At 38.7% G+C, this 23,108-nt stretch overlaps 2 protein-coding genes across 7 annotated transcripts; one reads left to right on the top strand and one right to left on the bottom strand.

Annotated features, from left to right (window-relative positions):
* The first annotated feature begins 2,306 nt into the window (after positions 1 to 2,306).
* Positions 2,307 to 6,852, top strand: LOC108680658 (60S acidic ribosomal protein P2). The gene is made up of 4 exons (XM_018169539.2): positions 2,307 to 2,382; positions 4,483 to 4,686; positions 5,927 to 6,034; positions 6,747 to 6,852. Exons 2-4 carry the CDS (start codon positions 4,512 to 4,514, stop codon positions 6,827 to 6,829), a joined length of 366 nt encoding a protein of 121 aa, XP_018025028.1. The 5' UTR covers positions 2,307 to 2,382; positions 4,483 to 4,511; the 3' UTR covers positions 6,830 to 6,852.
* Positions 6,853 to 9,949: 3,097 nt separating this feature from the next.
* On the bottom strand, positions 9,950 to 22,734 carry LOC108680672 (transmembrane protein 39A). Of its 6 annotated transcripts, none has more exons than XM_047884279.1 (10): positions 22,670 to 22,734; positions 17,503 to 17,625; positions 16,884 to 17,073; positions 16,274 to 16,413; positions 15,614 to 15,712; positions 15,221 to 15,312; positions 14,530 to 14,693; positions 13,932 to 14,029; positions 11,742 to 11,946; positions 9,950 to 11,179 (listed from the first exon to the last, which is right to left on the bottom strand). In XM_047884279.1, exons 2-10 carry the CDS (start codon positions 17,574 to 17,576, stop codon positions 10,970 to 10,972), a joined length of 1,272 nt encoding a protein of 423 aa, XP_047740235.1. In that variant the 5' UTR covers positions 17,577 to 17,625; positions 22,670 to 22,734; the 3' UTR covers positions 9,950 to 10,969. The 6 variants fall into 6 exon arrangements, with proteins under 6 accessions (XP_047740235.1, XP_047740236.1, XP_018025042.1 ...); XM_047884280.1 differs by lacking the exon at positions 22,670 to 22,734 and adding an exon at positions 22,501 to 22,524; XM_018169553.2 differs by lacking the exon at positions 22,670 to 22,734 and adding an exon at positions 22,350 to 22,372.
* Between the last annotated feature and the right edge of the window lie 374 nt (positions 22,735 to 23,108).

Raw genomic sequence — 23,108 nt, 5'->3', positions numbered from 1 at the left:
AGATCGAACGCAATCGACATGTACGATCGTTGGAAAAGAATCAAAATTGAACGCTGTAAAGGTCCATAGCAACAGCTTTGTTCCACAGCCCACCAATTGGATTACACAAAATGTTCATTAAAATACCAGCTCAGTGTTCCCGAGGAAGTCTCTACGCACGTTCGCCCAGACGGCTACAGTATTCCTGCACCCATTATACATGAGGTGACATTCCTGAGCCGCAACCCAATCCCTTCTTGCAATACCTTCAACAATCCACGTGCTTTTGCGGGGCCAAAATGCTACTAAAGTTTTTTACTTAGTGCATAAACCTTCAATTTTGTCAACCACTGAATTTTTAACCTTAAATAGAATCGAATAAAATGGAGGCTTTATTGTGGTTTTACAAATGTTTGGCATGTGCATTTGGGTTAAATGAAAATAATTTTCGAAGACAGGAAATGAACTGTCCATTGTTATTTGGGTTTTAAATTTCTGAACGAATATAGAAGAGCGTCATTTTTTTAAATGTAGTTTAATTCATGTTTTATTTAAGAACACGACTACGCTTTTGGGACGAATTTTTGGAACAAATTTTTACAGTTGATTTTTATCGCATAATCCTTTCGTAACGGCAATGTGTCCTACAACTTTTTATTCGTATTTTTTTACCGAATCATCATGAACTTGGACCGAATATTGCCTCTCCGTAAAAAATAATTAAATATATGTTAATGGTAAAAATTATATAATTGGGACTAGAAAATCCTGGTAGTATATGGTTCCAAATGAGGTGACACAATTTGGGACATCACTGATTTGATAAAAAAAAACATTTTCGTAATATTTTTTGTTAGTAGTTGAATAATATCATAAACTTCCATTGGCAAACGCGTGTAATAGCTTATATAATAACATATCCCAAAAAGAACAAATAATAATATTCTTTTAGATTGGACATATGTAGTCGCAGGAGTGTTTCTTCTATGTCTCTGTAGTTAGCTATGCCTTGAATTTAGCGCTACATGCAAGTTATAGAGTAAATCGTTGGGCGGGACGTCGCAGTCCCGTCAGCCAATTACTTTTGAGTTGATATAGGCACAGGAGTGATACTCATGTGTCCCTGTAGTTAGCTATGCCTTGAATGGTGCGCTGTGTGCAAGTTATGGAGAAAACATTGAGTGGGACGTCACAGTCCCGTCAGTCACGAAAGGGATAAGTTCGTCACATCGGATCCGGTCAGGACCGAATTAAATTGTATGCGTATAACAATTACTTATTAGAGACAACACTAGTAGAGAGGCCAGCGTCTCCGATGTTACTCATGTAAATTGAATTTTTTTAATATATTTAAAAATTATTTTTTAACGTATTTCCAATAAATGAAATAAAATTTTTTATTTATTCAAATTATCTATTCTGTCAGGTGGTTCATGCATTGTCTCAGACTTTACGCAAGTGTGCAATATTTCAGATCGATTAGACAGGTAGAAGTGTGTCAAGTTTCGATTACAAGATTTGTAGCAGACAAACAAACAACTAAGAAGTGAAATTAAGGAGAAATGTTGTGAAATATATAAATTTATTGACATTATGCTCATGCTAGGCTCGGTATAATTTTTTTGTCCGTTTCGATTTTAATTATCGCGATAAACGCAAAGTTTGAGCAGCTTTACGCGCATATGTTCGTCAAATGGAAACTGATCTTGACCTAATTAACAACGATGCTATTTATTAACGTGACGCTTCTGCAAGCGTTGTCAGAATTTTTTTCTCCACTATGTTCTCACGCAATGCACGAAACGTTAAGCGTGAAAAGGAGGCTAAAAAGTTGTGCGCGTGAACTTAAAAAAAAAACGAAAGTTACGACAACACTTGCAAGAGCGTATTGTGAATAAATAGCTTCGTTGTTAATTTGGTCCAGGTCAGTTCCGATTTAACAAACTAATGCGTGATATAACTGACATGGAAATTCGTCTCAAAATTCGTCCCAAAAATTCGTCCACAGGTTTCGATATGGTTGCGAGGGCGGCGGTAAAGGTGTCCGAGAGGTCTAATAAATCACATTAGTTTAAATCTGATGGGATATTTTGGAAAATGTTTGCTTCCTCTTTTTGATAGTCACGTTATTAAAAATATAAGTGAATTGGATATTCATTAAATGTTCATTCGTATATAAGTGTGGCCTACAATTTGAACATCCACTGACAACTGCATGAACATCAGTTTCTTTTTTCTCGCATTTGAGGACAATGTTCATGTTTGATTGCACCCATTCTTAGCGTATATAATATGTGTGAAATGTCTTTTGGCACACTTCTCAGCTGTTTTTATTTTTCATCCTCGCATCGCAGTGTTATTGTGTGGCAACACTCAGTCAGTTGAAATATCGTGAAAAGCTTGGTGAGTCTCTGTGATCAAGCTATGTAATTCAGGCTATTTATAAGTTAAAACTGAACTATAAACTATTGGCTCTTGCTGTGATAATTGTCAAATTGCATTCATTTTGTCTTAGGAATTGACGTTACCACTTCAGTCACAAACACAATGGCAGCCGGAAAGAATAAGCCGCTTGCTATGATGATACATGCCACTGATGCTAGATCCTCAGACGTCTAAATCTACTAATAGCCGCTAACTTCATTAAACCAAATATACAATTTTTCCTTTCTTAACTTATGAGTAACTTCAAATATATTTGCAGCAAATGCACATAGGTTTAGTGAATGGATATGCAACCGTACTGACTACTGATTGCATCATTTGCATGTCCAAACTGTATAGCTAACTCAAGTTAGGAAATATCTAGGCTATTCACTATTGATCAAAGATTGTGCAGATCTCGCAGCAGATGTTTATATACTTTATGGCCAATGAGTAAATTGAGTATGTCACAAGCTCTGACAAGAGTTTCCACAACCCCATGTCAAAAGCCTATAACCAGGATGATCTTTCACTAATTTATAAATCAAAATAAACTACTATTATTATAATTTGCTAGGCTAGTAAGTAGTAGTAACATTTTAATACCTAGCTGTGCAACTGCCACTGCCATACTTTTCTCTTTAAACAAATGTCTATTTATAATATAGGTAATAATATATTTATATATAGTTAGTAGTTTAGTACCTATACACTGTGAGTCTGTGACCTGTGTATATTTGTTGAACTTGACTGTCTTGACAGTTGACAATTGTACCTATTTTTACATGCAGTACTAGTACAGTAGTAGTAACAGTAGGCTAGTAAGGCTATAGCTACTCACCTACTCTTTCAGCAGTCAGCACATCAGTTGCATTATAATTCACGAGTTTGATCATAGTGCTAAAGCCTTTTATGTAAATGATACATTTTTGACAATGCCTTTCTTGTCAAATGAAAAATATATATATTGCAATTGAGCAAACATTATAAAATTTGCAGAGAATTCATAAAAAATGAAAGTTTGAATGTAAGAAGGAGGCATCTTGAAACTTGAGTCACTTGAGCTAGCCTATACAAAATTTTTGTCACTCATTTGGTTACTAGGACTGTCTAGGAGCAAAAGACAGCTGAGCCAATTGGCAAAGAAGCTAAGTAAACATGTCAACAAGCAAAATGACATTAAAATATGTAACTGTATGGATTGTTTCAACAAATGAGTTGGGAGTCTGAAAGAAAGCAGTCAGTTAAGCACAATATATGCTACAGAAAGCCTACAGACAGGCTAGACAGCTGCAGTGGGTCTAGAAGAAAATCCACCATGTAATGTTTTTGTTATTTTGCCATGATCTGCATGTGGGTTTTGCACATACCTTGGCACTGTTTTTATTGGTAAACAGGGGTTTGTTTTGAGCAGGCTAGTTTTGCACTTACCTTGGCACTTTTATTGGTGAGCAGGGGCTAGCTGTTGTTGTTATTGTTGTGGTTCTTCAGTCTCATTTTTATAAGACCCCCCTCGCCCAAGTAGGACACCACTGACAGGGAGTCGCTCCAGAGCTGTAGGGTCGAGGTTATGTGGTGATATTGTCGGAGGTCCTGCCAGAGCAGACATTCCAGGAGAATGTGAGTGATTGTGTGGGGAGCTCTCTGGCAGGATGGGCAGGTGTCTGTGTCTGCTTGGCCTATTCTGTTTGCGTATGTGTGTTATGAAGGGTGGTGGCGCAGCCTGGCTAGGTGTACTCTTTCCAGTTTAGAGAGCTGTGTTTCTGTGCTGCCTAAGTTGGGAGCTTGAGTGCTCTATCTTGTTGAGCAGGGGCTAATTGAGAACTTGAGTGCCCTATCATGATTCCATGAAGCAACTTGTGTGTCATTGATTTGAAGAGTTCATTAATCTGGCATTTGTGTGATAAAGGCATTTATCCATTTCTACACAGATTCTTAATCTATAATCTTTCTTGCTGATTTTAACATGTTGAATGTTGTGTCTTCTCTATGTAATTTTTGTATTGCTTGGTCAATTTACTTGAAACCTCCAATATGATGGAAAGACTTTTATTTAATATTTTTTTCATATTCTAACAGGCCCAGTAAAGCTAAATACAAGTCCCAAGATGCGTCACTTGGCTGCATACCTGCTTGCTGCTCTCAATGCTGATGGCAACACACCATCCATAGATGCCATCAAGAGCATTCTTGGCAGTGTTGGAGTTGAGGCTGATGAAAAACAACTGGAGGTTCTTGTGAAGAGATTTGCTGGTGTCAATATTGACAATGTGACCAGAGAAGGTAATTATTTCAATGCCAAATGTGCTAATAAATATAAAAGGAATTGGACAATTCTGCTATTGCTGGCTATTTACTTCCGTTCAGTTGATTGCTTTTCTGTCATGCAAAAGAAACCTCAGTGTATTCTCAATTAGCCATGTTTTTGTTGATTTCAACTTGTTAACTTGCATCACTTGGGACAGATTTTAAAATAGATATTTTCCAGTATGTATTGAAAGCCTGTCTATCATGTCATTTGTCAAGCACTTTGCAACTAATTTACCTTCTTTTGATATAAGAAATTTTATAGTTTTTAAAATTTCTTCTAAAGATTAATTTCTTTCCTATTGATGTAGAAGGTATATTGTTGCTATTGTTTTTTTTTTTTTTTTTAGTTTGAAAGTCAGGCAATTTTTCCTTTAAGCTGCTAAGGAAAACTTGCTTGTCAACTATTGTTAGAAAAAGTGAGTGTATATTTTTATTGATTTTTCATTTGTATGTGAGATTATCCAAGGTATATTGGGTCCAGGCAGTGGCAGATGCTGCTCAAATTCTCAGATAGAAAGTGGTTTATGTCTAATTTTTTTCACTCTGGGTGTCTTGACTTCTTGACTAATCACGTGTCATTGAGTGAGAATCACTGATTGTTCATTGGGTTTATAAGAAATCTACCTTAGTAGAAGGTGTGATTGATCAAGTTTTTTTTCATTTTTCTACTAAATAAGAAGCTACAAAATTTGCTCAAAGATTGCTTAGATGGCAAATGGAGCAGAGAACTGCCTCTTTTTGTATTGATCATACCTACATATATATTTATGGATCCAGACATCAATGTATGCAGTCAATTGTGTTGTCTAATGTCATAGTGCTTGCTAGGCTCAGTTTAAATGTAGAGGCAATATGACATTAGTTTGCTGTTGAGTGGAAAAGGTAATGCTTTCTTCTAATGACCGTCATTTATTTTTTTTTTTTTTTTGTCAAATGAGATGCTTAGAATGTATTCGAATATAATTTTTTTTGCTGTTGATATTGAATATTGGAATTTAATTCTAATTGCTGCAAGTCCTCGCAAAACTTATGAAGTGCCATGTTGATGACTTCATTAATGAATCATTTTTTCTGTGGCACTGAAATGCAGCAGCTTTAGTGTAGAAAAATGTCTCTGCAGTTGTGCTTCTTCATAATTAGATTCTCATCATGTAATGATTAAATGATTCTAACTGTAAACGTGATTATTATTTATTGTTGTGTTTTGTTCTAGGCATGACAATGTTGGCATCAATGCCCAGTGCTGGTGGTGCTGTTGCTGCAGCTGCTGCTGGAGGTGCTGCTGCTGCTGGTGGCGACGCCGCGCCTGCTGGTGGCCAGGGTGAGACTGGATATTGTTTCTTTTATATTGCGTCAACTTCTTGTCTTGTCGGTGAAACTAAAGTGTTTGTCTTGTCGGTGAAACTAAAGTGTATGTCTTGTCGGTGAAACTAAAGTGTTTGTCTTGTAGGTGAAACTAAAGTGTTTGTCTTGTCGGTGAAACTAAAGTGTTTGTCTTGTCGGTGAAAATAAAGTGTTTGTCTTGTTGGTGAAGCTTAAGTGTTGTTCAGCAAAAATTTAATGGCAAAGAAACTGAAATTTTTCGTGTTTTCTTTGCTTTTATATTTTTGGTGTACGTGCAATTTAAGTAGACTAATGATAAAAATTGATATACTGATACACTGATGTTATATTGCCCGTTCAATTCTATTCAGCTCGATTGAGATTCGACGGTTGACCGAGAATTAGATGATGTACTTTAAATTAATGTTTGACTTATTTGATGTTCTACTAATTTTGGATATCAAACTTGTAATTAACTACTAACTAACCTTTCTTAGTGACCAAAATATAGTCAATTTCTGACCAATATTAATATTCATTTTAATATGAAGTAACTCTACTGCAAAGGCTTATTTCGACATTTTTATAGTTCTACATGCGCGCATCTGTGCCTTTACTCTATGGAGTTACTCGATACGATTGCTAACCACTGCGTTGAAGAAGTTACTGTAAGCTGTAGTGCTATGTTAATGCTAGTCTTGATTTTGCAGCTGCAGCCTCCAAGAAGGAAGAGAAGAAGGAGGAGCCTGAAGAAGAATCTGATGACGACATGGGCTTCGGTCTTTTCGATTAAATATGGCCGTGCGCTTACGTGGAGCACTTGCTTTCAATTTCCTTAGTCGCTTTGGTAACATACGGTGTATTTATTTCTTATTGCCGCGTGTACCCTTGGAATAATCGCCGGCTTTGGTAACATACTGTGTATTCGTTATTGCCGCGTGTACCCTTGGAATAATCGTATCAATATTCATGATTTAATCCAACGATAGGCAAGATACTTTAACTGAATTCCCGAGTGCTAATCGCTCTAAATCTCTGCAGAATCATCTAGTTTCCCGTGCTCTCGAATTCCTATTGCGTTACGATCTTTCTTATTTCCATGCCCTGATCAATTAACCAGTTCGTACGAGTTACAGGGCAAGCGAGTGAGATCTAAGACAAAGTCCGCTCAAGAGCCTCGCGCAACTGTCACGAAGTGTACTACGACTCATTTCATGTACGGATGTGCCGGCAGATGATCGCTTCTCATTTACTCAAGTGTCCTTCGTACAGTGACATTTAGGTTTCTAGATGATGTGATTGAAATTCTACCTACATCTGGCCTCGCAACATTTAGTTGATTTCCGTCCTGAAAATAATGTGGAACATTTTTCCCTAAATTTAAATGGCTAGCCCATGGTTCCACTAAATTCACTAGTCTGAGTTTGAGGCTAGAATTTCAGTGAGTTAGATCAGGGGTCTCCAAACTTTTTTCACCAAGGGCCAAGATCAAGCTTACTGAAACCTTCGCGGGCCAGAGAAGTTCGTGAGCGGAGGGAAGAGCAGCATGAATTACGAATAAAATTCGATAGTCAAAATTAGCTCACGAATAACTATTTTATTCTGCACTTCGTCTTACGGAGCCACTGTACACTATCTTCCGTCGCTTATTCTTTGCTTAATCTTAAATCTTCATCATTAATTGGCGTGATATGCACGGCTCCTAAATACATAGGGGGCATAATAATTATGGCTATAATTATTAGAGTGTAATCTTGAATAATATTCAACGTGAAACAGCATTAATGAGAGGCATGGAATTGTTTCTTTTCATACAAAATAGCATTGAGTTATAGATCAAAATTACTGCTTCATATCATCAGAATGGATTGTAAATGTTCGTCGGATAAGGCTGCCCTGTAGCTAGACTTGACATACTTCATATTAGAAAATGTTTGTTCACAAAAATAGGTTGTGCCAAAAACGGAAATAGAACTACAAGCAAAGGCTTGTAGATGAGCATACTGCATATTCATCGCTTGGTGGACACTTGTAAAAGTCAATCAGTTTACCTTCTCTGAATCTGTCCTTCAATGCGTCATTGGCTTGCTGATCAACTACTTCCAATTGAAGTTCAGATGGCAAATCTTTAATGGAACAATCAAATGGATTTTGGAAAATCTTAAATTGCTGCAGATGCATAACGTTTTTGACATTGCCGTTTCAGATTGCAAATTATGCCTTGTGCAAATCTTCTTGGTTATGAAGATTGAGTTTCTCGCTCAAACTTTTCGCAACATAAAAGTGCTTGAAACAGTTCCTCATCAACTGGGTGTCAAACAAAATAAAATAGCTTTTGTCGAAACGCCTTCACTTGGGTATACATGTTGCAAATGAGTACCGTTTTGCCCTGCAGTCTAAGATTGAACTCGTTCATGTGTGTGGTCAGATCCACAGAAAAAGCTAATTTCCAATTCTTTTCATCAAGAAAATTTTCAATTTCTGCCCGGAGTTAAAAAAATTGTGACAACATGAACACCTTGCCACAGGCAAGCAAACGAACGGAAGTGTGATACGTAGGTTAAATCTGGATATTCTGCTTCTATCTCCTCCAAGAAAGCACGAAACTAACGATGGTCAAGTCCGTGAGAACGAATGTAGTTTACTATTGAAACAACAAGTTCCATCACAGAAGATAAATCCATATATTTGCCACAGTGCCTGCTGGTGAATAATGCAGTGAAAAACCAAACGCTTGGGAAAGCCCGCAATTGCAGCAGTTTTGTAAATTTGCCCAATTAACCCTTTTCCAAAGGGGCACATGTTTCTTTGACCATCGGTTGTGACGCGCTTGAACCGTTTCTACTCCAGGCCGTACGTAATGCAGGAGAAGGTAAAGTCTACTCTCGACTTCTTCGAAAATTTCCTTGCCTGGTATTGTACCTACCGCGCATGTCGTGCACCGTGGCCAACTCTTCAATCACTTCAAAATCTTCTCTGACCCCACGAACATACAGCAACTGCGAGGTAGAAGTGACATCAGTTGATTCATCAAGCGCGAGAGGAAAGTACTTGAATTTTCTGGCTTTTCTTCGAGTTGAGACACTATATTTATTCCAATATCTTCAACTCGACAAGCAACTGTATTTGCCGAAGGGCTTATAGTTTTAGACAAGTCTACTTTTTCCGGACATAGTTAGTTGGCTGCTTCAATGATGCATAATTTATTTAACTCACCATCGGTCAAGGGCTTCCCTCGTTTTGCCAAAAGATGTAACACACGGAAACTTGCGATTGTTGCAGCTTTATTCTCGGCATTCTTTTTCTCGAACAAAAATTGTTGCGCTGCCAAGTTGTGTCTTGACGCTTCCAGCTTGTCTGCAAGAAGCTTTCCTTTGAGTTACGAATAGTTTGACGAGTGTTTTGTATCATAATGTCTCCGAATGTTGCACTCTTTCAGCACTGCAATACTATCATTGCATATTAACCATAATGCTTTGTTACCAACTAAAGTAGCATGCATCCAACTTTTCCTTTAATTCGCGGCATTCAGAGCCCACATTTCTCTTCTTTCCTGGTCCCGACATTGTCACCTGAAACACTTCCAAACTTGGGTTCACACTGGCAAGCAGACCAGGACGATAATGAACTATGAAATTAAAGGGTCTTGGGTGGTTCATGGCAACATTTGTGTATTTTATCAATTTTTAGAGACACCAATCACACCCATTTACTGTTTTTTAGTTCATGCGTAATCAGAAATAAACGCCACGTTCGATTTTTGTACACATTATGTTGATATAAGAGATACCCTCGGCGGGCCGGATGGAACCAAGCCGAGGGCCGGATCCGGCCCGCGGGCCGTAGTTTGGAGACCCCTGAGTTAGATAACAGATCAGAATCTGAATTCTATGGGTTAAATAAAACGAATAAGTTCCTGTTTACAGTATTAATTACTTCTACGAGGTTAGTACAATTAAACAAAAAATTGGGAGTTTGCAAACTCAACTACAAGGTTTAGGTTGCTGCACAAATGACTAGATAACGAATTTCGAAACGACGATGGGAAAATCTACATATGAGGCCTCCAGACAGAAGAATAGAAAGTGGGGATATAAAATAGATCTACGATAAAATATAGATTAGGAATGAGAACCTACCGTGCAGCTGGCGGTAATGGTTAAATGCATCATACATTAAATTAAAATAAAGCCTGAAGAAATATCTGAAACGGTAGGTGTCGCTAGTGAAGAGCAAAGAAATAATCCAAAGTAAAGAAGTCATCCAATCACCTTTCCGATATGAAATGAGCTCTCCGGTCCTAAACTCAGACCCCATCTTGGATTTAACTTGAAACCGTAACAAGATGATTAGGTTTTCTAATATAACATGATAAGTTCTACTGTGATCGCTATTTTATCCAAAACAAGCAAGATCAATGAATTGTAAAAAGATCCGTTCCGACAACAATTGGCTCAAGGAAGGCAACATAAGCATATACAAAAAAATAGAACGAATGAATATCACAGCAACTTTCGGTGACTACATATCGTAAATTATTAATATTGTTTTGTTCATAGAACTTAGTTAAACTCAGAGAAGTTACAGAGACTAGTTTATGTACTCTTTCAGTTTCAAGAGAGCTCCTAAAAATTCGAATTTATGAATAACGTAACAAAATATACAACAAAAGTGAATAGCTGCAAAAATTGCTGGTTTAAAAACGAAAATATGCAGTTAAAATTGAGATAAATTACCTCGGAGAGATGGAGAAGACGGTATGGATTTTTTGAAACATTATTGAGCTAATTAGCAGAATTTAAGATTCTTCGTAATTATTTTATGGCGGTCTATACGCACAATCGTAGAAGCCAGCAAATGCCAACAATCACACCGCGAAAAGACGAAAAACACACCGTGAAAAGACGGAAAAAAAAACACATTATAAGAGACTTCAGGACTCCTGTTTGTACAAAGCTCTGAGCACAATGTAATCTCGCAGCAGGATATAAAGTGCCCCGAAGTGTGCAGCAAGTATTACAGAAGTGGCCAGTATCTGCTGCCACTGATACAAGGAACACAAGTACATCACGTACGCCATGCAGCTCACGAAGCACAGCAGCAACATGTTCAGTATCACGACGTACACTTTGTCGAACACCCCCTGGTGAAAAAATAGCAGTTAGTAAGCTTTACTCTGCGTTCATATAATAAATTGTGTATTATCTCTTAATATGAAGTCTTATTATCATAAAAAACCAAAGCACATTACCTAATTGATTACTTTGGCATCAGTACGCCTTAATAACTTTAATAATGAAGCGTACTGAAAAGCTGTCATTAAGAATTTGAAACGACCTTCCGATTGTTTGAATATGCCACTAATTTATATGTTCTGTTTCTATACCTAGATCCATTTACTAACACAGACACAATGTTCCTCACGACGTCCACTTCTCATTGTTAGCACATTACCTACAATTAGGCACAACAGAAAAATGCCCTTAGCAAGCGTTCATTTCAAAACTTCACTGAAGATAAATAATATCTGCCATCTCTTCTCAATCAATGAAATTGAATTCGTGCTCAATATTCCTTTTAATTTAGGAGTAAGCTAGACTAATTTACCATCGGTAATTTTGTCCCCATTGTTTTAAAAAGTTACTGATTACTCAACACCTACAATGAAATACAGCAAAATAGTAAAATATAATAGAAAGTCTTACATGAAGTCGCGCATGCGCAGAATTGCCAGGCTCGGCAGAATTAGCAGCGGCTTCAGCTCTGTATACCTGACGGCCGTATTGCACCACTGCACCAGCACCGTACACTGCACTGCTCTGCCACAGCGGTGCACTGGTGGTGCACACGGGACTAACACGTCGCCAGTGTCCGAGGTGTTGCACCGATCTGTGTACCACGTCACAAAACCTGCACATAAACAAACAACTTCACATACTTGCACGATACATGAAAGATGGTTAGACACGAGAGATCTATGTGCCAATGTATGTATGTATATGTGCGTATGTATGTTTATGTACGCATGTACGTATATATATTTTTTTATTTAGTGCGGAGCTTTTCCTCGAGCCATGGGGGTAACCACTTTTTCGATAAATAAAATAAATAGATGGCATTCGGTAGGCCAGGTTCTGTACCACCGATGAAACTCATTGGCTAATCCGTAAAATTAAATTAGAATAAATACTACCGTAGGATGCATGAGTACCATTAAATAGACCCGCCAAGGTGAATTAAATACTGCTTTTAATAATTAACATCGAACTCATAATTCACATCAAGAGTGGATAATTGATCCTTTGTCTAACATAAATATACTGAAAATAATGAGTGATGGATAACTTATAAGTTGAGGATGGCTGAGAATCGCTGAGCAATTGAAGGCAGGATACGGCCTAGAACATAAGAATATCAGATCGCCGTGACATGGTATACGGTCCACGCTACGAAGAGGGTGTGGTGGTGTGGCGACTATCACTGGAGCACCCGCCGGGAACTTTATAGCTTACTCTGTTGGAAGTTTGCAACTTGTACCAGGAGCATTTATTTCTGGTTTCTGATATTTTTTATAGTTTGTCTTTCAGTGTTATTTCCATTTCTGCATTAGATACTAAAATTAAGTTTATTCCGAAGTGTTAACAGCCATTGTTAGCCAATATCGAGAAGACATTTTTATACTTTTTTGGCAGATGTCGGTGATTCGGGTTCATTTGGATTTTCATCCACGAGGCTGAGTCTCCAGAGAAGGCGATTATTCCCTCGTCTGGGTCTTGTAGTCTGTCCCAGTCTCCGGTGTATTCTTGCGTTCTGCTTCGTTATGTACAGTTGGATACTTGGATTATCAGGTCCTTATGTACGACAGCCTGTTCATTCCTCCGGATCGCACCGGGGTATGCTTGGCGGGGCATCGAGTGCAAAAGGCGCATCTAGAGTTCATTTTCAGCGTTTGGGTTGTTTAAGTCGTCCGACACGCTGATCAGCACCCGAGTATCTGCCTCGAAAGTTTATTTTCAGGGTCCGGGTTGTTTAAGTCATCCGACACGCTGATCAGGCACCCTAGTATCTGCATCTAGAGTTTATTTTCAGGGTCCGGGGTTGTTTAGGTCATCCGACACGCTGATCAGGCACCCGAGTATCTCCCTCCATTAATAGGATCCCAGTTGTCAAGCACGCGTTGCCTTGACAGGAACACTCGTGCGCTCGGATGTAGCTTTGACGTCCTGAGCCCAGCAGGTTATGCGCTTGATTACCTTTGCACGACGGGCGCCACTCCATCTGCGCGACGTTTAACCAGCCCCGTCTGCCCAGGAGTCCCTCAACTAACCCTTGCCGTCAGTGACTGTTAAGCCTGGTGGAGGTCCCCATCAAGGTTCGTCTATCCAGAGAAAGTCCGTCGTAGATCCAAAGTAAAGCCAGGTCGTCACCTTAAGAGCAGTTTACCAAGAGGATGGTCATTACTGGCCATTTGAGAGCCAGGCCGTCGTTACCTCAAGAGCAGTTTACCAAGAGGATGGTTATTACTGGCCATATTTGAGCCGGGCCGTTACCAGAAGAGCAGTTTGCCATCTCTGTTAGTCTGGAATCTCCACCCGAGCCACTCGGCCATGACTGGCTCGGTTCACTCGACCTTGAGTTGCTCGGTCCACTCGACCATGAGTGGCTCGGTCCACTCGACCTTGAGTGGCTCGGTCCACTCGACCTTGAGTGGCTCCGTCCACTCGACCATGAGTGGCTCCATCCACTCGATGAGTGGCTCGGTCCACTCGACCATCTGAGACCGCACATCCTCAGGTCTCATCAAGACGCAAGGCACGACAAGGGCGAGATGGCATGGGAGGTAATATAAATAAAACTTTTATATTCAAATTGTAATGAGCAATACGTGGATGTACCTGGCCGGGAAGCAGTAGATGAGATGCCATACGAAGCATGTGAGCACCACGAAGAGCGTGTGCAGCGTCAGCCACCCAGCGTCGTAGTGAAGGGTGTTCTGGGGGAGGAGAGGTGCGTTAGTAATGGGGGAGGAGGGAGCATCAGTTTTAGGGGAGGAGGGGGGCGTCAGTAGTGGGGGAGGAGGGGAGCGTCAGTACTGGGGGAGGAGGGGAGCGTCAGTACTGCTGATTGGGGTGTATGGGTCGTGAGAGGGGGGGAGGGTGATGAAAGGAGAGGGAGAGTGGTGAGGGAAAGGGAGGCTCTTTCATCAGGGTGGTGAAAGAGGTTCCTAATAAAGCTAGAAACGAGCTGTCACTTAAAACTAGTGTTCTCTAGCACACCACAAAACGAGTTATTAATAAGAAGAATAAATAGACAGTTCGGGACAGTGGTTTTGTGCAAAGCTTAGTAATAGTTTAGAAATATTAGCTTGGACGCACACTTAGAATAATTTAGTTAAGCATGGTATAGTACAACTCACAGGTACAAAGAAGCATGGTATAGTACAACTCACAGGGACTAAGAAGCATGGTATAAGCGTGGTACAGTACAACTCACAGGTACAAAGAAGCATGGTATAAGTGTGGTGTAGTAGACGGTGACGAGGGTCTGGTAGACGACCTGCGTGAGGCGCCTGTAGCAGTGCGACGACAGCAGCTCTGCCTCGTGGCGCGCGCCCTCGCTGCTGTTCAGGCACGAGTGCTGCACCAAGCGCCCGCCTCCTGCATCACACATGTCATCAATAAATATTCCTCTCATTATTATATATGTTACTATATAATATTGCAAATGTATTGCATTAATGAGGAAGACTCATTGCATTAATAAAGTAAATTCATTGCATTAACCGTAATAAGGAAAATTCATTACATTTAATAATTAATAAAGAAAGTTCATTGCATTATATAATATTGCAAATTTATTGCATTAATAAGGAAGACTCATTGCATTAATAAGGAAAATTCATTGCGTTAATAAGGCAGCAGGCTGCTGCCTCCTGCATCCAACACGTCATCAATAAATGTCCTGTCATTAGTATATATTAAACTAGATAATGCTCTCAATTGAACTCAATTGCATTATCATATTATAAATATTTATGTCATTATTATTTAAACGGTGACTGTATGCACAATATTTCAGCTATAAAAATTCATTGCAAAAAACCTGTAGGAGAGAACCAGTCTTTACTGGGCTGAAAACCAGTCGAACTGAAAGAAAAACCAGTCTTTACAGACACAGGTCTTACCACATTCCTGGTCTTTGGAGGGCTGCACCACGGGGATCAGCTCCAGAAATGAAGTCAGCTCTAAGTCAAATATGAAGAAATACAAGACGAACCTGTGGGGAGGGAGTGGTGGGAGTTATAGTACAAGAGCCTGTGTGGAGTGGAGGGAGTATACATGTATACCAGCCCGAAAATATATACCTATATATGTATGACGAGCAAGAAGTGATTTGTATGACGCGCCTGTGATCTGTGATTCTGATTCGTTGTCTATACACATATACGAGCCTGACTCACTGTGTATAGATTAACACAACAGATCTATACAAATGAATGGGAGTTCTATAGAGATGAACAGATCTATCCAAGTGAACATATCTATATAGAAGTGACTAATACAGTCTAAACACTCACGGGTATACAAGAGCCACAACTTTGATGTAGGTAAGAGCGTCCGTGATGGTAGAGAGGCAATACACCATCACCGTTGCCAGCACCATCACCACCACCGCTCTGCACATCACAAATATGTTAAACTTGACATCATTACAAAATATTAAATCATCTTTGTCTGACGTATATATTCCAGTTACATATCATTGCCTTAGTTGCTGCTATCATAGGTATATAATCATTAAAATATATTAGCAGTGCATCATCCATGCACCACAGCAGTGGTACATCATCCATGCCCCACAGCAGTGGTACATCATCCATGCACCACATCAGTGGTACATCATCCATGCACCACAGCAGTGGTACATCATCCATGCCCCACAGCAGTGGTTTATCATCACCATCATCACCATCTCACCTCGCTATAGGCACAGCAGTTCTCCAGAGGGTGTGGTGCAGGCAGGAAGTGATGAGACTCTTCACCAAACACCACACCAGACGTCTGCTCACGCTCAAGTGGTACATCATCACTATCATCCTCATCTCACCTCGCTATAGGCACAGCAGTTCTCCAGAGGGTGTGGTGCAGGCAGGAAGTGATGAGACTCTTCACCAAACACCACACCAGACGTCTGCTCACGCTCAAGTGGTACATCATCACTATCATCCTCATCTCACCTGGCTATAGGCACAGCAGTTCTCCAGAGGGTGTGGTGCAGGCATGACGTGATGAGGCTCTTCACCACACACCACACCAGACGTCTGCTCACGCTCACCACTATGAAGATCACCACTCGGGGCTCTATCAGGTACAGGTTCTGCACGCATCATATCTTTCTTTCACTTACAACAATCAATAAATAATTATAATAATAATATTTATATTCATGAAAAAATAGGTTTAATTGAAGAGAAATACATATATACTACATGTTCCAGCCTTTCTTATGAGGCACCTCAACGAAAACACTTTAAATAATATTTCTTAAATCACTTTTATTTCAAGGAAATTTTGCAGGTTTTGCAGTTTACAACAGACAAAAGTTTATACAAATCGCGAGTAAATGAAATAAATAAATGCAATGAATTTGAGGTCAAAAGTCTACTAAAGGATTGAGAAGGGCAAGATTCATCATACATTTTTTTTTTGTATAACATATTGCAATGTACAATTTTATATTATATTGTAATCTATAATTGTACATTATATCGTAATGTCTAATTGTATATTATACTGTAACGCATTATAATACGTTATACTGTAATGTATTATTGTATTTGTACTGACCACGACATATCGTGTGTGTGAGTGCGGGAGCCAGAAGACCGTGCGGTAGATGTTGAGGTAGTGGCCCCCCAGCACCAGAAGACTCAGCAGGCACATGAGGCTCTCGAAGGCGAACACTGACAGCCGCGGGATGTCGGGTAGCGGCGGGTGGCGGATGGCGGCCGCCGCCGAGCAACCATCGTCGTAGGTCCTGTGATATGGCGGGGCTTTAATAGGCAGGGTGACGTGTGATAATCTAACAGAGATATAGACTTCAACAACATACTATTTTATAGGCTAAACGTTTAGTTTGAGGGCATTAGAAGAGTGTAGACTTATCAAGAAAATGAGTTCTAGTAATATGTATTGTTGAATAGATAAAGACTCACTAATGAGTCTTAAAGCTAGGCAAACATTTTGCTATGACACCATTCCTTGCATAACAATTAGCTTCAAAGTTGCTGAAAAAATAATAATTAGCCTTAAATATTTTCAAATAAGATTAATTCAAGGGAAATACATATATATAAGAGTAGATAAATTGACAGTAACTTCTCAGCAAGATTGTTTAGATGAAAAAGAATAATTTTAAGATGCCTTGCCTTCATTAAACTTTGTACAAAGTGGCTGTAATACATACTTTTTACACTCAGCATCAGTAGCCTGTCGAGTGGCTGCCGACCGCAAGTAAGCGCTGCGCCGACCACCAGGCATCGTCCTGACGTGTCAAGCTGCAGGAGCTCTGGGCTGTATGCTGTAACACCTGCAACACTTCAATCTATTAGTACCAAAATGGGTTTTATAATATTATATAAAATTTATTTATGTCTGATAGTGACTGAAATCGCAATAAATCTAATATTGTTTTGGGGTATTGTTAGAAAATTTGTTAAAAATAATGTATATGGGAGCAAAGCAGGCAATGGATAATTCAAAACAAGCTTCAGGTGTTGTTTGGCACCACATCAAGATGGGATATAATTTCAAATATCAGCTGTATCATAATTATTTCAGAAATTCACGATTGCTAACATTTTCACTTTTATAATTAGCAGTAACAAAACTATCACTGTCATATTGTGGCAGCATTGCAATATTATGAAGAATTTTGCAAACAATATTCTAATCTAGTGTACTATGTCAAAAAGTTCAATGGACTTAGAATATTTGTTGTACTGGTATCTGAGAGGTATTTTTGTATAAAGAATGCTACAATGTAGAGAGCAAATAGGCAGTAAATTATTGGTAGACAAACTGCACTTACCAACAACCAGCAGCAGTTTAACTTATGAAGAACTTATACATATACTTTATTAGTTCATATTTATATTGAATTTAATTTCATAACTATGATCATCACCAGAAATGACTCGAATACCTACATAATCAATTTCAAAGCTGGAAAGACAAAAGTAGGAATAAATTTAAAGATTTTGGAAAGTTTGGAATTTCTTTCTGGATATTCTTTTGGAAATTTGCTATCCAATTATGTTTTTTCTAAGTGGGCTGCTGCCAAATGAATTCCCTTCACATAATTTCCCAAACAAATAATTCCTATAATTGATGCTAACTTGCAAAGCAAAACCACCAGCATAATTCGAACTTTATTGTCAAACTTTCAAACGTCAACCAGGATTATTGCAGTGATAAAGTGTGTACAGTACCTATATAATAAAATAAGTAAGAAAATTTTTCGATTGAAATAGAAGATTGTAGCTCAGATTTGTTTACAAAAAGATCATTTCTCTTGATGTGTTACTGACACAAGTGCTCTAGCAGTATGCCATTTGGTAAGTTTAATGGCGTTGATGGTGTCAGTGTGGCATGGATGTTGTCAGTGAGAGTAACTACTGTCAATGCCAAATGCCAATCACCTTGCCAGCAACACTAAAGTTGCCAGCATTCAATACCGTAAAATGGGGTAACTTAGACCCGCGGGGTAACTTAGACCACTTTTAGTTTTTTTAACAAAAACCCCCACAACTCAAAAACTATTTGACATAGAAAAATTTTGTCAATGGGCATCAAAGGCCTAATACTGAGGCTACATAACACAATAGAAAGATTTAAAAAATTTGCATATCTAATAGGTTAAAAAATTAAAAATGTGACCCACAAAAAAAACTATTATTTGAAGCCTGTCAGAGTACCCCCTCCAATTTTTTTATTTTTTGGTTAAATAACTCCAGGTTTTGATGCATTGTAGTAGAACTCTTCTAGTTACATATGCAAATGACAAATTTTAGGAAAGTGTCATAGTTTGCAAATGGGGGGCGCCGCCCCAAATGGGGTAACTTAGACCACCTAATGTAAGCCCTGACGGGGTAACATAGACCGGCTTGGAAGTTAATATAAAATTACCATATATAACATATTTTATGTTTGACAGCCTATTTATGTTTTTTCTTTATGTTTCAGACTGTACAGAGTCTTATATATGGTAATTTTAACTTAATATCCAAGCCAGTCAATATTACCCCATCAGGGCTGCCATTAGGTAGTCACATTTCCCTCATTATGGGGTGGCGCCCCCCATTTGCAAACTATGACACTTTCCTCAAGTTTGTCATTTGCATATGCAACTAGAAGAGTTCTACTACAATGCACCAAAACCTGGAGTTATTTGGAGTTATTTTACAAAAAAAAAATAATTGATTTTACCACCCGGTCTAAGTTACCCCAAGAGCTGGGGTAACAAAGACCATCACTTTTTTTGAAATTACATAAAGACTATGAGAGGCAGGAGCCAGCAATTTATGGTGAGTGAAGCCAGAGTATAGACCTGTATTTTGCATGTTTCAATTCAAGTTTAATTTAGCTAGTAAAAAAAGGGGCATCATTTATAAAAAAAAGTGGTCTAAGTTACCCCATTTTATGGTAGTCTAATAGAAACTATTATCTATCTTTCCTAACAGCTGCGTAGTCCCATGTAAGTCATGTTCATGCAGCAAGCAACCAAGTATGTCACCATATGTGCAATTTCTGCTGAGCCGCAGCTTATATGGCCTGAATGGAAAAAATGCAAAAAATGGATTTGTATGCCTGGTAATACATTCTTCAATTGGGTTAGGCTGCAAAAAATTGCCTCTAATTCTGCAAGATGCACAAATTAGTGAATAAATTAAAATTAGACTCCACAAACAAATTCCGGGAATTAAATATGTGTGAAATTCAGGGCAAAGAAGTTATATCAGCCAAATACCAGATGCATGAAATATCCATAGCTACTGTACCAGGGTCCAGGAACAATCCTAAAAGGTTCATGCAGTGCACATTGTATTATTACAGGGGTCAGGGTGAACATGATTAGTTGGAATTTGGAAGTAATGGAGCATTAGTTCAATTTCCAATTGACTTCACTTCCTTTCAATCAATTGTTCATAATTTAATTTTTATTAGCAAGAAGCAACAGCTAATATGTAACAAATCAACAATCAACTGAATCTTTGTTCTTGCAGCTGAAAAAAAACATAGCCACATCTCCATAATTTCATAGAACAAGAAAATGTCAATTGTCAATCAAATGTCAGTATTGTCAGCCACATTGACCCAGAAACAGCCAGGTATTGTAACAAAGTAAGGGCAGCCAGCAGTATTACTAGTACTAAATATACCATACCCGTACCAGAATACCGGTATACCAAAACATACTAAATGTACAAAAATCAGCTAAGTATACAAAAAATTTTAAATTGGAAGAAATAAAGTGAATTTTAGGAGAATAACTAAATCTATTCCGTGTTATGGTGGTATGATATAAAACAGATAGTCCAGAGATTTTTTTCGTCGGTTCACTTTTAATTACTTCATCTACTCAATATTTTAATTAATCAATATCTAGGTACTCAATATTTTATCTAAGGCCCTCAACCCATCACCGGGGCCGCGGGGCGGGCCATCAGTTGTATTCCTTCATGGCGTAACCCTCATTCTCGGCCTCAGTAATCACTACTAGTCAGTATCCATTACCCAGCTGGGCTGGGGCCTGGGCCAGCTAGCCTACCCGCGGCCGCGTAGGCCTAACCCGCCCAGTGAGTACTGAGTAGTGACTAGTGAGCCACAGAGCCTATCACTAAAGTTAAACTATCCCAGTCCCTTTACTCCCTTAGTGGCTTAGTACGTACTTAGAATATTTTAGATATTCATAATATTATTTGTAATATATTAGTTTTCATGGTTCTGAGTTCTCTGTAGCTTATGTTTATCCGTAGCTCAATTATTTAACACGTTAACCGCCACATGTACCACCGGTGGCACAAAACAAGCTGTCAATGAACGCCATATGTACCACCGGTGGATCATTTACAAATTTAATTTCAAATTTCTTTTTCACTCGTTTTTCATGGACAGAAGAATGAATTATCAAAACAAGTGTTGTAATTTATTTATTTATTAGCATAACTATTCAAAAAAATAGTTTCATACAAATTTCAAACGAAATATAACTGAAGTTTTGTTCCATAAATCAGACTCTTTCTCAAACCTAAAATTCAATGGTAAAAAAGAAAATTCTTCAAATAAAAGAAATAATCCGCATAAATTGGTGATCATAATTAGTTAGATTGCATTTTGGAAAATTATCCATGAACCAATAATAGCATTAGACATCAGAAATTACCTATGAGAATGGGTTCATTCAAAACAACCAGGGCATAAGTGTGGCTTATTTTCACTTTGAAGGCAGACTGTTTTCAATCTTCTTGCTTATGCAGCTGCAACTGAGCAGCCTTCAATTTTCAACAGCACCTTGTAACACCCTCTACATCTTTTTCTTACATTCCAACATTGACCCTCCAACTCAAAAAGGTAATGAAAGTTTCTCATCCCACCTATAACAGTTGGTTCTCGTCCTGCATTCCTTTTTTTCGAGTTTCCTGTTATGAGTGAGTGAGCAATAGATTCTTGGAATTCTTTTATCAACAAGGGTTGCTTGATATGAAATTTGTTATCGTAATGCAAAGCAATTATGAGTAGAGAGTGAAATAATGAAATAAACGTATGTAATAAGTCTTGGTATCATTATAAATAAAAAACTAACAAATGAAAATCATAACTACTAACTACAATATAATAAATATTTTTTGAGAGCTCCAAACTATAACCACCGGTGGCCAAATAATTATGATCCAATGTGTACCGTTTCTATTGTTGCAATAAAAGCCACCAGTGTACCATAATCTCTTGTACCACCGGTGGCGCATATGGCGCTGGAGAAAAATGAAGATTTAGTGAACATCCTTATGTACCACATGTGTCTCATGGTTTACTCTGTTCTAGAAGAAACTAGACAGAGAGTATAACACATACACACCTTCCCTTGCAGCTGTTCCTGACCTACTGAGATATTTTGGCGCCTAGAAGTCTTGGCGCTAGGGGTAAATTCCAATATTGCATGCTGGCGGTTAACGTGTTAAAGAGCGAAATGCAAAGTAGGCCTAGGTACAGACACTTAGGTACTCAAGGTACCTAGTACTCGTTACTTCTCACCTCTCCCCCGTTCCGTTCCGAGCGCAGAATGCGTATGCGAGTGCCATCGGATTTCGGAAATCGGAATCGGATCAAGAGAGTAAACATTAAGGGAACTGTAGCTTTCCGTTTCACTGTAAACCTGTCGAAAGTGTGTCAAAAATAGACTTACCTTGATCGGTCGCACAATAGGTTTATAAGCTTATCGAAAATTGGATTACATTTATGTTTATTCATTATTGTCATTCTGCTAAAGTACTTAATTTACGTTCATCAAATGGCTCAATTCATTGACCTATGCATTTGTGAATATGGGGAGAAGCGTCTTATACGGTCTGTACCTTGGCTGTAACCTTGTAAGAATATAGCTCCTCAATGTCCCCAACTCATCCACGCTTTGTTGTTGCGGTGCCACTAGGAAAGAGTGGAAGAGAACAAGAGGTGGCGCAGAGTGGCCAGAAAGAGAAAGGAGAAGCGGAAAAGACAGTATGAGATGAAAAAGCGCATTGCGCATGATTTGGTTGCCAAAAGTTGATTGGTTTGTTTAAGGGTTGGAAACCCGTCGGGGCTTTGGATGGTTTAGGAAGGTGGGTGATGGGAGGGTGGTGGTTCTCTATTTACGTATATGCATGCGTTTCCGCTTTGTTTTAATTTTATTATTTTTTTTCTTGGTGGATATGATGAGAAAAATAAGGGAGGGTGATGATGTTAATGATGATTGATGATTACGAGGATGAAGGCGGTGGGTGAATCGCTCGAGACTCGAAGGATAGAGGGTTG

The sequence above is a fragment of the Hyalella azteca genome, unplaced genomic scaffold, assembly GCF_000764305.2.
Source record: "Hyalella azteca isolate HAZT.00-mixed unplaced genomic scaffold, Hazt_2.0.2 contig15086, whole genome shotgun sequence".
Classification (NCBI taxonomy): domain Eukaryota; kingdom Metazoa; phylum Arthropoda; class Malacostraca; order Amphipoda; family Hyalellidae; genus Hyalella; species Hyalella azteca.
Note: the sequence above shows the minus strand (reverse complement) of the source record. Positions and strands in the feature narration are given on the sequence as shown.

What these genes read in the sequence shown, in the direction of transcription:
- LOC108680672 (XM_047884279.1), bottom strand. Translation starts at nt 17,576, where the DNA reads ATGCCTGGTGGTCGGCGCAGCGCTTACTTGCGGTCGGCAGCCACTCGA. An exon ending in CACACACACGATATGTCGTG is followed by an intron (nt 16,414 to 16,883) that starts GTCAGTACAAAT and finishes TGATGCGTGCAG; the next exon opens with AACCTGTACCTGATAGAGCC. An exon ending in TACCATGCTTCTTTGTACCT is followed by an intron (nt 14,030 to 14,529) that starts GTGAGTTGTACT and finishes CTCCTCCCCCAG; the next exon opens with AACACCCTTCACTACGACGC.
- LOC108680658 (XM_018169539.2), top strand. Translation starts at nt 4,512, where the DNA reads ATGCGTCACTTGGCTGCATACCTGCTTGCTGCTCTCAATGCTGATGGC. An exon ending in TGACAATGTGACCAGAGAAG is followed by an intron (nt 4,687 to 5,926) that starts GTAATTATTTCA and finishes GTTTTGTTCTAG; the next exon opens with GCATGACAATGTTGGCATCA. An exon ending in CGCGCCTGCTGGTGGCCAGG is followed by an intron (nt 6,035 to 6,746) that starts GTGAGACTGGAT and finishes TTGATTTTGCAG; the next exon opens with CTGCAGCCTCCAAGAAGGAA.